The sequence below is a fragment of the Oncorhynchus keta genome, chromosome 37 (assembly GCF_023373465.1).
Source record: "Oncorhynchus keta strain PuntledgeMale-10-30-2019 chromosome 37, Oket_V2, whole genome shotgun sequence".
Classification (NCBI taxonomy): Eukaryota; Metazoa; Chordata; class Actinopteri; order Salmoniformes; family Salmonidae; genus Oncorhynchus; species Oncorhynchus keta.
Genome location: NC_068457.1, coordinates 17,949,093 through 17,964,407, shown reverse-complemented (window position 1 = coordinate 17,964,407; position 15,315 = coordinate 17,949,093). Strand labels below are relative to the sequence as shown.

Sequence of the window (15,315 nt, the reverse complement as noted above, 5' to 3'; positions counted from 1 at the left end):
TTGCATGGACACCACAGTAATTTTCATTTGTACGTAAAAACATTGAGAAGTTTCCTCTAGATCCTAGGTGGTCAAAGATATACATTATAGTTAAATCTACCAATAAGACATTGAAATATCAGTTAACCTTTCTGTATTTGTTATAATTAGGTTAACAGAGGTAACGATGAGAGGATTCACCCCTAGTCACTGACTATATTTAAACACATTTTCAGTATTTAGTTCTGTCAATTTCAGCACTTTCGTGGTTGCAACATTCTCCGCAACGGTGACCAGTTATTAAGAACATTTTAAGGCAACTCCAAAACCTAACTGCAAAATAAAAATGAAAAATGTGCAAATAAAACATTTAAGTTTAAACCATAAAAAAAAAAATATTTCTAAATAATCAGTAGTCACACTCACATTTGTTTTAAACTACTGTTATATCTCTAGAACCCTCAAACTCAACTCTGGACCTCAGAAGTCAGTTCCACTGCATGTTTTAATTGTTCCCCTCTAATCAGGGCCTGATTTAGACCCGGGACACCAGATGGGTGTAATTAATGATCAGGTAGAACAGAAAACCAGCAGGCTCTGGACCTCGTAGGGTCAGAGTTGAATACTCCTGCCCTAAATATCGCATCTTCATGCAAGTATCTATAACCATTCTGATATCAAACAAGGTTTCAAAAAACTCTGAAAGTGCTTGTCATCTTCACAGTCAGCAGCACATTGAACCAAAATGGTGTCCATAATGCCACCTGATTGCCTAAAAAGTGCTCTGTGCTGCAGTACATTGTGGCACCAAAATGGTGTCCTGAGCAGAATCTGCATTGAGCTAAAGAAGGAAAACTGACTCGGACATAACATGCACCCTAGTGGACCTACTGTATAAGTAAGTCCCTGTCACTGGTAGGTTACAGTAGCCTAGATAGCCAGTCACAAAACAATGAGGAAAACCTGCTTCCTCATCATGGCACAGGTGTGATCATCAGACAGTAAAACGTTGAACATTTACCAAAGCGACTTACTGCATGTGCAGGAATCAACCGCACAACAAATAGTGGTGTGAGCACATCATCAACCAACTGATTCATCAGAGAACATTATGAAGACGTTATAGTCAACTCCTGATAAATGCACATCAGAAAAGTGCAAACTCTGTTTCAGTGCAGGGTTGTTTCCCAGTCCCATTGTAATTCCCCAGTCCAAAGCCATTGATATCAGGACAACTCTATGTATATTCATGTGAATAGAAAGGTCTCTGTTGAAGGCGGACAGTGCCCCCTGCTGTCTGTCCAGTGAAAGTGTCTCAGACCAAACAGTTTGTAGCGGGGGACGGGTTTGTTTGTGACAGCATGTAGAAGGGGACCGGTTTCTCTGTGATATGGGTTGCAGCCGGGGACCGGTTTCTCTGTGATACGGGTTGCAGCCGGGGACCGGTTTCTCTGTGATATGGGTTGCAGCCGGGGACCGGTTTCTCTGTGATATGGGTTGCAGCCGGGGACCGGTTTCTCTGTGATACGGGTTGCAGCCGGGGACCGGTTTCTTTGTAACACAGGTCACAGGTTGTAACAGGGAACAGGTTTCTCCTAAACCTGACACAGGTTGTAAGTGGGGCCAGATTTCTCTGTGACACAGTCACCTTCCACCTCGTAGACATAGTCACAGCGATGGGCATAGTCCATGAGAGGAGCCTCGGACAGGGAACAACTCTGGACACTCTGGCCACCGAAGGAGATCACAGTGTCCCTCTGCACAAAACACAAACACAGAACACACACAGAGAGAGAGAGAAATAGAGAGAGAACACAGTTAGTCGAAGAGCAGTTTCAAACACACTACATCCTGGTATTATAGAGTTGTATTGTAGAGGGGTTAGGGCTGGGGTCAGTGTAAAGGTGGTATATAGTTGTATTGTAGAGGGGTTAGGGCTGGGGTCAGTGTAAAGGTGGTATATAGTTGTATTGTAGAGGGGTTAGGGCTGGGGTCAGTGTAAAGGTGGTATATAGTTGTATTGTAGAGGGCTTAGGGCTGGGGTCAGTGTAAAGGTGGTATATAGTTGTATTGTAGAGAGGTTAGGGCTGGGGTCAGTGTAAAGGTGGTATATAGTTGTATTGTAGAGAGGTTAGGGCTGGGGTCAGTATAAAGGTGGTATATAGTTGTATTGTAGAGGGGTTAGGGCTGGGTTCAGTATAAAGGTGGTATATAGTTGTATTGTAGAGGGGTTAGGGCTGGGGTCAGTGTAAAGGTGGTATATAGTTGTATTGTAGAGGGGTTAGGGCTGGGCTGGGATCAGTGTAAAGCTGGTATAGAGTTGTATTGTAGAGGGGTTAGGGCTGGGGTCAGTATAAATGTGGTATATAGTTGTATTGTAGAGAGGTTAGGGCTGGGGTCAGTGTAAAGCTGGTACAGAGCTGTTACCCGGGCAGAATTAGCGTTTGACTCCCTCCTCTCAAAGTCCTTCTTACAGAGGTGACACATGATGCCTGCAGCCAGAGCGTCTCCCAACACATTGATCATGGTCCTGAAACGATCCCTGCCAGACACAAACACTCTCACGGTCAGACACTTACAGGACTCAGTCACCAACCAACTCTCACGATCAGACACTTACAGGACCCAGTCCACAAACACTCTCACGGTCAGACACTTACAGGACTCAGTCACCAACCAACTCTCACGATCAGACACTTACAGGACCCAGTCCACAAACACTCTCACGGTCAGACACTTACAGGACCCAGTCCACAAACACTCTCATGGTCAGACACTTACAGGACCCAGTCGATGGCCACGATCAGTGTGATGTCAGCGGGCGGCAGCCCCACAGAGGTCAAGACGATCACCATGGTAACCAGGCCCGCCTGCGGAATCCCAGCAGCCCCGATACTGGCCGCTGTTGCTGTGATACTGAAGAGACAAGAGCAGGGTCAGGGTCAGAGGGTGTGTGTGTGTGTGTGTGTGTGTGTGTGTGTGTGTGTGTGTGTGTGTGTGTGTGTGGTGTTGCTGTGACACAAAGTAACTAAGAGAGTAACAGAGAGAGCTCTTGTGTCGACAGTCCTAACCTGATGGTGACCAGCTGACCAAAGTCCAGTTCGTACTCGTTGACCTGAGCGATAAAAATGGCTGCCACGGCCTCGTAGAGGGCTGTCCCGTCCATGTTGATGGTGGCTCCCACTGGAAGGACAAACCTGGCGATCTGTCTGTCCACTCCACAGTTCTCCAACAGACACTTCATGGTGATGGGCAGGGTGGCAGAACTGGAGGAGGTTGCCAGGGCGATGACCAGAGCCTGTAGCAGGCCTCTGATGTAGGTGAAGGGGTTTTTGCGTGTGATTACAAAGTAGAAGAGCGGCAGCAGGATGAGTCCGTGGACAAACAGGCCGGCTAACACTGTGATGAAGTACATCCCCAGCTTCTCTCCCAGGTGGGCGGGGTCATGCATGTCCAGGATCTTCCCTGCTACCAGGAACACAATGCCGAAAGGGAAATACCTGGAAAAAGATCAATACATTATAAATACCTCAAAATAAATGAGGCAAGCAATGGGCCCTTGTGATTCTGTCTCTGTTCACCAGGCGTTGTCATGCCCCCTGAGCTTTGGGCTTCCTAAGAAGTAAAGCAGCTTTGGGTTGACCTGGCTCACCTTGATGACCTGCCACACCTGAAATGCAGACATATACTGAGCTAATGACTAAGGTCTAGGGAGAGGGGGGTGGGAGGAAGATGTGTTGGTGAGATCCAATCTCAATCTAAATGAATCCTCCCATTCTCAATCCTCCAGATCAGGATTACCAGACCTTTACATGTGAAGGAGAGTTCAGACAAGTGACTTTGCTGTGTGTGTCTCAACAACTCACCACATGGCAGCATTGATGATCTTCATAACACACTCGTTGACACATTGACACACATTGACCAATGGAGCGCCTCTCTCGCCCATCTTCCCCAGGAGCAGGCCTGCACAGAGAAAACACAGGAGCAGGCGTGATTGGAAGGGCATGTGTGTACTCGTGTATCCAGTGTGTCATTAGTGTGTGTTCATTCATGCATACTATATGTGTGTGTGTGTGTGTGTCTCACCCATAGTAGCAGAGAAGATGACAATCCCAAGTACGTTCATGCCAGAGCTGTGGCCAGGGACAATCTTGTACTTGATGTCTGGAGCTGGGGTGATCTCCAGGAAGACCGGGTGGCCCAGCTGAGGGTTGTTGTGGTCGGGCATCACGTAGACGTAGTTGGCCTGGGACTCCACCAAACTGGAGGCCACTATGGGCACCAGGTCTGTACGGTACTGTTGAAACGTTGCTTCTATCAGATTGGAGGGAATCATGTTCCTGTCAAAGGGAGAATAACATGTAAATCATAAAGTCTACGACAGTATTGGATATGTGTTACGGTTTTCTTCTTCCTCTGAAGAGGTAAAACAGGGATCGGACCAAAACGCAGCGTGGTTATCTTTAAACATCTTTAATGAAAGATGACACTACGAACAATATACAAAAGCAATAAACGTGAAAAACCAAAACAGCCCTATCTGGTGCAACAGAGACAGGAACAATCACCCACGAAACACTCAAAGAATATGGCTGCCTAAATATGGTTCCCAATCAGAGACAATGATAAACACCTGTCTCAGATTGAGAACCACTAGGCAACCATAGACTTACCTAGACTACTTCACTAAACCACAATCCCATAACCTACAAAAAAACCTAGATAAAACACACCACATAAATACCCATGTCACATCCTGGCCTGACCAAAATAATAAAGAAAACACAAAATACTAAGGCCAGGGCGTGACATGGGTATTTATGTGGTGTGTTTTATCTAGGTTTTTTTGTAGGTTATGTACCCCCCCAAAGGTGCGGACTCCCGGCCCTCATAGGGGAGGGTCTGGGTGGGCGGGCGTCTGTCGCACGGTGGCGGCTCTGGAGCGGGACGTGGACCCCACTCCTACATAGTCTTAGTCCGCTTACTCCGCGTCCTCAGATTGGTGACCCTCGCCGCCGACCTTGGCCTGAGGGACAGCTCAGGACTGAGGTAGCTCGGGACTGAGGGGTAGCTCGGAACTGAGGGGTAGCTCGGGACTGAAGGGTAGCTCAAGACTGAGGGGTAGCTCAAGACTGAGGGGTAGCTCAAGACTGAGGGGAAGCTCAGGAAGGTTGATGGCTCTGGCAGTTCCTGGCTGACTGGCGGCTCTGGCGGATCCTGGCAGATTGGCGGGTCTGGCGCATCCTGGCAGACTGGCGGATCCTGGCAGACTCTGGCAGACTGGCGGATCCTGGCAGACTCTGGCAGACTAGCAGATCCTGGCAGACTGGCGGCTCTGGCTGCTCCATGCTGACTGGCGGCTCTGGTTGCTCCATGCTGACTGGCGGCTCTGGCTGCTCCATGCTGACTGGCGGCTCTGGCTGCTCCATGCTGACTGGCGGCTCTGGCTGCTCCATGCTGACTGGCGGCTCTGGCGGCTCCATGCTGACTGGCGGCTCTGGCGGCTCCATGCTGACTGGCGGCTCTGGCGGCTCCTTGCAGACTGGCGGCTCTGGCGGCTCCTTGCAGACTGGCGGCTCTGGCGGCTCCTTGCAGACTGGCGGCTCTGGCGGCTCCTGGCAGACTGGCGGCTCTGGCGGATCCTGGCAGACTGGCGGCTCTGGCGGATCCTGGCAGACTGGCGGCTCTGGCGAATCCTGGCAGACTGGCGGATCCTGGCAGACTCTGGCAGACTGGCGGATCCTGGCAGACTGGCGGATCCTGGCTGACTGGCTGCTCCATGCTGACTGGCGGCTCTGGCTGCTCCATGCTGACTGGCGGCTCTGGTTGCTCCATGCAGACTGGCGGCTCTGGCGGCTCCTTGCAGACTGGCGGCTCTGGCGGCTCCTTGCAGACTGGCGGCTCTGGCGGCTCCTTGCAGACTGGCGGCTCTGGCGGCTCCATGCTGACTGGCAGCCCTGGCGGCTCCATGCTGACTGGCGGCCCTGGCGGCTCCATGCTGACTTGTGGCTCTGGCGGCTCCTTGCAGACTGGCGGCTCTGGCAGCTCCTTGCAGACTGGTGGCTCTGGCGGCTCCTTGCAGACTGGCGGCTCTGGCGGCTCCTTGCAGATTGGCGGCTCTGGCAGCTCCTTGCAGACTGGCGGCTCCTTGCAGACTGGCGGCTCTGGCGGCTCCATGCTGACTGGCGGCTCTGGCGGCTCCTTGCAGACTTGTGGCTCTGGCGGCTCCTTGCAGACTGGGAGACTCCGGCAGCGCTGGACAGGCGGGAGATGCCGGCAGCGCTGGACAGGCGGGAGACTCCGGCAGCGCTGGACAGGCGGGAGACTCCGGCAGCGCTGGACAGGCGGGAGACTCCGGCAGCGCTGGACAGGCGGGAGACTCCGGCAGCGCTGGAGAGGAGAAAAGCTCCGGCAGCGCTGGACAGGCGGGAGACTCCGACAGCGTTGGACAGGCGAGGCGCACTGTAGGCCTGATGCGTGGTGCTGGCACTGGTGGTACTGGGCCGAGGACACGCACAGGAAGCCTGGTGCAGGGAGCTGCCACCGGAGGGCTTGTGTGTGGAGGTGGTACTGGATAGACCAGACCGTGCAGGCGCACTGGAGTTCTTGAGCACCGAGCCTGCCCAACCTTACCTGGTTGAATGCCCCGGTCGCCCTGCCAGTGTGGCGAGGTGGAATAGCCTGCACTGGGCTATGCAGGCGAACCGGGGACACCGTGCGCAAAGCTGGTGCCATGTAAGCCGGCCCAAGGAGAAAAACTGGAGACCAGATGCGTGGAGCCGGCTTCATGACACTTGGCTCGATGCCCACTCTAGCCCGGCCGATACGAGGAGCTGGTATGTACCGCACCGGGCTATGCACCCGAAATGGAGACACCGTGCGCTCCACAGCATAACACGGTGCCTGCCCGGTCTCTCTAGCCCCCCGGTATAAGCACAGGAAGTTGGTACAGGTCTCCTACCTGGCTTCGCCATACTCCCTGTGTGCCCCCTCCCTAAGAAATGTGAGTTATTCCCTGAGTAATGGGGTGATAATAAAACTGTTTATATGATGGGAGTTATTCCCTGAGTAATGGGGGTGATAATAATACTGTTTATATGATGGGAGTTATTCCCTGAGTAATGGGGTGATAATAAAACTGTTTATATGATGTGTGATGTTATATTGTCATATATGATTTGTTCAGATTTTTAAAAGTTAAATCTCTGGAGAGACGAAGGTTGAAAGTCATGCATCCTCCGATACACAACCCAACCAAGCTGCACTGCTTCTTAACACAGCGCACATCCAACCCGGAAGCCAGCCGCACCAATGTGTCGGAGGACACACCGTGCACCTGGCAACCTTGGTTAGCGCGCACTGTGCCCGGCCCGCCACAGAAGACGCTGGTGCCAAACCCTCCCTAACCCGGACGACGCTAGGCCAATTGTGCTTCGCCCCACGGACCTCCCGGTCGCGGCTGGTTACAACGGAGCCTGGGCGCGAACCCAGAGTCTCTGATGGCACAGTTGGCGCTACAGTACAGCGCCCTTAACCACTGCGCCACCCAGGAGGCCCCCTATCCTGAGTAGGGTCCATTTCTCCTGGTCCGGCCAGAAGCCAAGAGGTCCCCTGTCTCATAAAGACTTAACAAGACCCTGGACAGAGAGCATGCTGGCAGATACTCATAGACTTCCTGGCATTGCGCTAACGCTGGTTAGCATTGGCTTGTGAAACTACCTCTAATGTCCTTCATAGAGACATAAAAATGTTACCCACAAGTTCATCTGACTGTGTGGAAGTAGATAAAGGGCCTCATTGCCAAAATCCAGAAGTATCCCTTTCAGCTGTCAACCAAACCACAAAACTTGTAGATAGACACAAGGACACCAAAATGTTAAATTTTGCTCTGACTAGGGTCGTTGTTGACTAAATGACTTTGTTTCTCTGACTAGGGTCGTTGTTGACTAAATGACTTCGTTGATCTGACTAGGGTCGTTGTTGACTATATGACTTCGTTGCTCTGACTAGGGTCGTTGTTGACTATATGACTTCGTTGCTCTGACTAGGGTCGTTGTTGACTAAATGACTTCGTTGCTCTGACTAGGGTCGTTGTTGACTATATGACTTCGTTGGTCTGAGTAGGGTCGCTGTAGACTAAATGACTTCGTTGCTCTGACTAGGGTCGTTGTTGACTATATGACTTCGTTGCTCTGAGTAGGGTCGCTGTAGACTAAATGACTTCGTTGCTCTGACTAGGGTCGTTGTTGACTAAATGACTTTGTTTCTCTGACTAGGGTCGTTGTTGACTAAATGACTTCGTTGCTCTGACTAGGGTCGTTGTAGACTAAATGACTTCGTTGCTCTGACTAGGGTCGTTGTTGACTAAATTACTTCGTTGCTCTGACTAGGGTCGTTGTTGACTATATGACTTCGTTGCTCTGAGTAGGGTCGTTGTTGACTATATGACTTTGTTGCTCTGACTAGGGTCGTTGTTGACTATATGACTTCGTTGCTCTGACTAGGGTCGTTGTTGACTATATGACTTCGTTGCTCTGACTAGGGTCGTTGTTGACTATATGACTTCGTTGTTCTGACAAGGGTCGTTGTTGACTATATGACTTCGTTGCTCTGACTAGGGTTGTTGTTGACTATATGACTTCGTTGCTCTGACTAGGGTCGTTGTTGACTATATGACTTCGTTGCTCTGACTAGGGTCGTTGTTGACTATATGACTTCGTTGCTCTGACTAGGGTCGTTGTTGACCAAAAGACTTCTCTTCATAGTTGGTCTCATATTCTCCTGCACCGTCAGTATGTTTCAGCTGTTGTGCAGTCGAAATAATAAAGTTGTAAGAATGATGTCACAATGTGGTAACATCTCCAGGCTGGTTGCCTGTGTTGGTGGTTAAGAGTCCTCATCAATAGGAGGCCTGTATTCATAAAGGATCATGTTAAGGCCACTGCCCCAGGGCCAGTCAGCCTATCAGACGTGTGACAAATGATCTAAAGCACCTCTGACAGTCATACAGCCTACATCCGCCCGCCCGTACACAGCTTTCACTAAAAATACCCATAATCCTCTGGGCTTTGGAGGATTCTTCACACGGAGGGCCTAAGCCACTGCCGATCCTCGACACGCAGTGTGCAGTGTGTTCTGGGCAAAGCATTTAGGACACGGTGTGTTCTGAGAAGATAGAGACTTAGTCGTCACTGGGGTACTTTGAGCCAAAGGGGTAAGTCGAGCCACTCAAATATATAATTTTACCAAATATTTAGGATGAGGTCATGATTTTATGGAATCTGTGAAGGAAGAAACCACATGGAAAAAGTAGTAAGCAAGTTAGGTCCAAAAAATAGATTTTCACCAAGTCAAATATATTTGTTGTGTTAGAGGTTCCATAATGCTGCATTTTTGCTGGGATATGAGGTAACAACAGGGGCTGGTCTATGTTAAAATAGTTTTTAAAGTACAGTGTTAATTAGGTGTTAAGCCTGTGTTAAAAGATGCTTAAAATGATCAAAATACAAAAAGTGATTGTGTGGAATTGTGGTTGGGAAATAGACATGGTTGGGAAAATAGACATGGTTTTAAAACGGTCGTGTTACTTTTTCATTCAGTAGAGAAATTTGTAGGCGGCTTAACTTACCCCCATACCCAGGGTAAGTTGTGCCAAGAAACCACTTTTTTTGGAAAAGCTATGCTTTTCCAGGGATACATGCTGAAATATATGTAGATACAGTATCTTTAGAAATAATGTTGTATTTCCCTTGACTGAGTGATACTGAATGTAAAAAATGGCTCAACTTACCCCACTCTCCCCTAATGATGCCTATTATTAACATGGCCCACGGGAGGGTTGACTTGTTTCAGAAGTGAATGTGAACAATATAACCAATAGAACAGTCCCAAACGTGCAAATCCCTCAAGTCACGTGAGCTAAATGACCTTGTACTGGAGTTGCTGTTGTAAATGCTATTTATGACCTAAAGAGCCCTACTTAATACAAGCTTCCAGGTAGCTGTATTGAGCTGTACTAAGGGGACTGGGGTGGACAGGACTGGTTCTGTACTGGTTTACTGGTTTAAAATGATTCAATCCACACAGAACCACAACACTGTTGGTAACAGAAAAAGAAAATATCTGATTCCTTGAAGAGTCAGTATTAGGAGGCTATTTAGCCAGCAGGGTCTTAACCCTTTTAGCTAACCCTTCCCCAAATCATAAACCGTAAACCTTTTAACCTAACTGCTAAACTTAACCCTAACCTTAACCCCTAACCCCTAGCCTAGCTAACGTTAGCCAGCTAGCTAAAATTAGCCACCTAGCCACCTTGCTAGAATTTCGTAACATATCATTATTTTTACAAATTCGTAACACATAATACAAATTGTAATCGTAGCATATCATACGAAATGGGTGATGGATATCCACAAATTAATACATACATTACAAAACGTAACATATCATACTACATGGGCTGCCCCGGATTTACGTACAGAATAATACGAAATGCTCTGAGACCAGGTTGAGGATTCAGTCAAAGGCACGTTGGACAAGCCCATTGCTCTTGACTTTTAAAGGTAATTTACGCTTGAGCTGGAATCCGCAGCGTTTACCATGAATGCAATATCCACCAACGTCAGGAAACTTGCCTTTACAAGGCGCATTTTTCCATAATGCAATGCGCTTGTATACAAAGAGCCTGTTGTTGAATCCCAGGCCTACACAACCTTTATGGTTTATACTTAGCTAAGGAAAACTGGAGTTCACTGGTTGACTGGTTTATTTATGGGTTAATCCACACAAACCCCGACAGGAAGAATCAAATATAAAATATTTGATTATTTCGAACGTCTGTGTTAGCAGAGCAGTCAGAATCTGTTGCCTGAGTCTCGTGGAAATCTGGAATCTCGTCCCATGAGGGATGTTAAGGATGAAAAGGTGGGAGCTAAACATCTTAGACTGACTAAAGACAGGAAACTCTGGAATCTGGTACAGCCAACTACTGATAGAGGCAATGTGTCTGTGGGCCACCCTATTCAAATATGCCACTCAAGATACTTCACCATGTGTATGTGCATTCGTGTGCATTTGTGTGTCTGTCCGTGCGTGTTTGCATTCGTGTGCATTTGTGTGTCTGTCCGTGCGTGTTTGCATTCGTGTGCATTTGTGTGTCTGTCCGTGCGTGTTTGCATTCGTGTGCATTTGTGTGTCTGTCCGTGCGTGTTTGCATGCGTGCGTCCGTGTGTGCGTAAATGCTTGCTTGTGTGCATATGTACCTGATGAGGTCCAGCAGAGCGTCGGCAGAAGTCATAACGGGCCCTGACCCTGCTCTGTGCCCGTCCTTCTCTGTGCCCGTACCAGGGTGGATGACCAGCACCAGGATGATGCCGACGATGACAGCGATGAAGGTGGTCCACAGGTAGTAAGTGATGGTTAGCACCCCCAGCCGCCCGCTGGCCTTCGTGTCCATGGCTGACAGCCCCGACATCAGACTGGCCACGGAGTTAGGATTCATAGAGCATTCAGTCAGTGTTGTATTCCATTCAAATTCAGAGAGCATTCTGATAGCGTTCTATTTAATGAGCTATTTAATTTAGCGCAGTTTTCCATTCGAATGCTATGAATACTCTAGGAGTTGTAAAGAAAGAGAATGCTATCAGAATACTGTACGAATCCTGATGAAATGCAATGCTGTGAATGCTCTAGGAGTTCTATTTCAACAGGACTCGTACAGCATTCTGATAGCATTCTCTTTCTTTACAACTCCTAGAGTATTCATTTCGTGTTGTATTCCATTAGAATCCATAGAGTATTCGATTAGCGTCTTATTCCATTATAAATGTATTGAAGTAGCATGGGTTGTGGTGTAGACCAGGGAGAAGAGCAGTAGGGACATGGGGAACAGACAGTAGTGATGATGTGTTACCTGGACGTGATGAGAGGCAGGATCAGCATCTTCAACATCCTCATCAGCAGTTCTCCAGGGAACGAGAAGTAGATCTTAGCCTGGAAAGGGGAGACACACAACACTCTGGGTCAGGGGACAAGCTGTACATGGCAGACCTGGGGCAAATACATACAGTTCGTAAAATACTTTCAAATACATGAGGTGTGCACCGTTTGCACTTTAGGGACTATTCTGTTGGTTCCATTGTACCAGGCCAGCTAAGTCAAACCCACTTCTTGGTATGGTGCCTGGTATGTTATATATTTATTGTTTTACATTGTGTTACATGATTGTACATGACTAATAAAGTTCAATCAATCATTCTCAGATCATGTGCTTTCCCATTGGGCTATGCTTGATGCTGTGTATTTGTTGACAGGTTGAGGTTAGCGCGGATGCAGATTACAACAGTGCTTCAGATAATTAGAAGCTGCTGACCCATTAATCCACTACTGAAATAGTGGATGTCAAGGGTTGGATCACCATGGCTACTATTGACCCAGGTAGAGCAGTTGAATGGTCCAGCCTCTACTGTCGCTAGCTGAATCAGTACTGTATAACTTGGATGTGCAGGTTATGGTTCAGTTGATATTGTTGCATTGCATCTGTTCTGAATTCAATACAGCAGTTATCAATCTGCAGTCAGAGTAGTTTCCCATGTCAACAATATGGTACAAGCTTTGTGAAACAGGGTTTTATGCGTTGTGAAAGTGTCTTGCTGGTCACTCTCTCTTTGGTCTCCGTCTGCACTATGCCAGTGTAAGGCCCTCTCAACCAGCCCCTCAGTGGTTTACTATCCCTCTGTCTAAGATCCAGAGCCCTCTGTGTTAACACTACCCCCGTCTAAGACCCAGAGCCCTCTGTGTTAACACTACCCCCGTCTAAGACCCAAAGCCCTCTGTGTTAACACTACCCCTGTCTAAGACCCAGAGCCCTCTGTGTTAACACTACCCCCATCTAAGACCCAAAGCCCTCTGTGTTAACACTACCCCTGTCTAAGACCCAGAGCCCTCTGTGTTAACACTACCCCCGTCTAAGACTCAGAGCCCTCTGTGTTAACACTACCCCTGTCTAAGACCCAGAGCCCTCTGTGTTAACACTACCCCCATCTAAGACTCAGAGCCCTCTGTGTTAACACTACCCCTGTCTAAGACCCAGAGCCCTCTGTGTTAACACTACCCCCGTCTAAGACTCAGAGCCCTCTGTGTTAACACTACCCCTGTCTAAGACCCAGTGTTACGGATACAGGTATCCTGTGTGTGTGTGTGTGTGTATGTATCCTGTGTTCTTTTCTCTCCTTCTCCCCTCACAGGTGAAAATCATCACTCCCCAATCAGTCACCAATCAATCATCAATCAGAAGACACACCTCCTCCTGTTTCCTACCCAATCGCAGTTCCTTTCCCTTGGTTTAAAAACCCTGTCAGTTGTTTGCTCTAGAGCTCAATCTCTCTGTAAATGCCATGTCTGTAGGTCTCTCTTTTTCACTCTCTCTTTTTCACTCTCTCTTTTTCACTCTCTCTTTTTCACTCTCTCTTTTTCACTCTCTCTTTTTCACTCTCTCTTTATGTATTGACCTCTCTTTTGTTTGAGCACCTCCATAACACTTTGTCATCACCTGTGAGTATTGTTTTTGGTTATGGTGTTTGTTTGCTGGTGGGAAAAGGGGGAACCAAGACAAGTCACCCATGGGCATACACTACCCGTAGGTAAACTTTGTTAAATACACTAGTTAGAACTGGGCGGACCACCCACTGTATTTTTGGTTAGTTAGTTAGCTGTTGTTAAAGTAGGCTAGTCTAGCTTAGGGGTGTGTTTTTGGATGCTTATTGTTTCTTTCCTTGGGTCCAGCTCAGCCCCTTTTCCTGCTCCCCCCCCATTACCGTGTGTTTACTAATAAACCCTGAGTTTGATGGTAGATTTCAGTTGTCGTGGTTATTTCGTTCTCACTTTTACTTTGTCACTATTATAAATTGCATGAGTTATGTTACGGGTCTCATTACCATCTCCCCTAGACTGTCGGGCCAAAAGGGATTTGTAACACCCAGTGCCCTCTGTGTTAACACTACCCCCGTCTAAGACCCAACGCTCATCACATCTCCCTGTAGGATGCCTGAGTGCTATAAACCTTAGGCCCACTAGAACCAAAACCTTGTTGCATGACTCAATAGCTGTGTGTGTGTGTGTGTGTGTGTGTGTGTGTGTGTGTGTGTGTGTGTGTGTGTGTGTGTGTGTGTGTGTGTGTGTGTGTGTGTGTGTGTGTGTGTGTGTGTGTGTGTGTGTGCGCGCGCCTCCATACCTGCGTGGAGAGGTTGAAGCTGCGGAGGGAGAAGCCGAGCACACAGCCAGAAACCACGGCGATGACCGAGAGCGTCAGCAACCCATTGCGTTTACAGTAGCCCTTGATGTACGCCCAAACCTTCACAGAGACCATGCTCTTTATAATGTGCTTTATGCACTCCATCCTGAGGCCCAGTTACTCCACGGGCTGAAGGAAAGAGAGGAGAGAAGAGATAGGCCTAGTGGCCCAAGGTCCTGCCTTACGTCCAGTCAATGAATGATTCCCAAACCGGAGGGTCGCGAGTCACTTGTGGGTCCCGCCTGATTCCCTTTAGGTCCCTGTTCAGTATCCTGTCCTGGCTTGAAATATGTCTCTCGTCCTGCTTGACGGTTCACAAGAAAACTCCAAAAGCTTTAAGTGGATTCCCGCTGTAAAAGATTTGTGGTGAGTCAAGGCAGTGAAATCACTAAGGACCGAACCCGGGCCACTGCAGAAACTGAAGGATAGCTGACAATGCAGCAGGACTGGCTGTCAGTGCATCCAGCCAGAGAGTCAGTCAGTCAAACACTAGCTGATCTAAACGGCTGTCAGAGAGGAGGTGGAAGTGGACAGATCTAAACGGCTGTCAGAGAGGAGGTGGAAGTGGACAGATCTAAACGGCTGTCAGAGAGGAGGTGGAAGTGGACAGAGTAAGTCTCTGTAAACCTCCGTCTCCTACAGGAGATTAAGCCCTTGAAAATAATGCTTCCTAGAGACTCAGACACACGCACTCACACTCACAACATCCCCATGGGATTAGCAGGTTCTAGGTGAGTAGCTGTCTCTGACACTGAGGTCTCACTCCCATTAATAACCCATTATGTCTTATTACCACTGACTGACTAGGAACATACTTTATTTAGAAAGGATCAGGACTGCTTAAGTGAGTTAATTTCAATAATTACTTAAAGTTGACCCCGCCTGAAAATAACAGTTGTCAAAGTCCTGAATGACTAATTAACACTGAGGTAAGTTGATATGAAAATCAAGCATTTACAGTGCCTTCGGAATGTATTCAGACCCCTTGACTTTTTCCACATTTTGCCACGTTACAGGCTTATCCTAAAATGGATTCTAACATT

At 48.3% G+C, this 15,315-nt stretch overlaps 1 protein-coding gene across 1 annotated transcript; it reads right to left on the bottom strand.

The window, feature by feature from the left end:
* Window positions 1-19: 19 nt before the first annotated feature.
* On the bottom strand, window positions 20-14,815 carry LOC118377644 (excitatory amino acid transporter 5-like). Its single transcript, XM_052499387.1, has 9 exons — window positions 14,213-14,815; window positions 11,894-11,973; window positions 11,244-11,459; window positions 4,069-4,322; window positions 3,846-3,945; window positions 3,051-3,479; window positions 2,761-2,895; window positions 2,407-2,521; window positions 20-1,736 (listed from the first exon to the last, which is right to left on the bottom strand). The coding sequence occupies exons 1-9, from the start codon at window positions 14,375-14,377 to the stop codon at window positions 1,575-1,577; spliced, it is 1,656 nt and encodes a 551-aa protein (XP_052355347.1). The 5' UTR covers window positions 14,378-14,815; the 3' UTR covers window positions 20-1,574.
* Between the last annotated feature and the right edge of the window lie 500 nt (window positions 14,816-15,315).

Excerpts from the sequence above, each read along its gene's own strand:
- LOC118377644 (XM_052499387.1), bottom strand. The coding sequence starts at position 14,377 with ATGGAGTGCATAAAGCACATTATAAAGAGCATGGTCTCTGTGAAGGTT. Across the intron at positions 2,896-3,050 it reads GGTCAGCTGGTCACCATCAG|TATCACAGCAACAGCGGCCA; the intron begins GTTAGGACTGTC and ends TTGTCTCTTCAG. Across the intron at positions 1,737-2,406 it reads CAAACGCTAATTCTGCCCGG|AGGGACACTGTGATCTCCTT; the intron begins GTAACAGCTCTG and ends TGTTTTGTGCAG.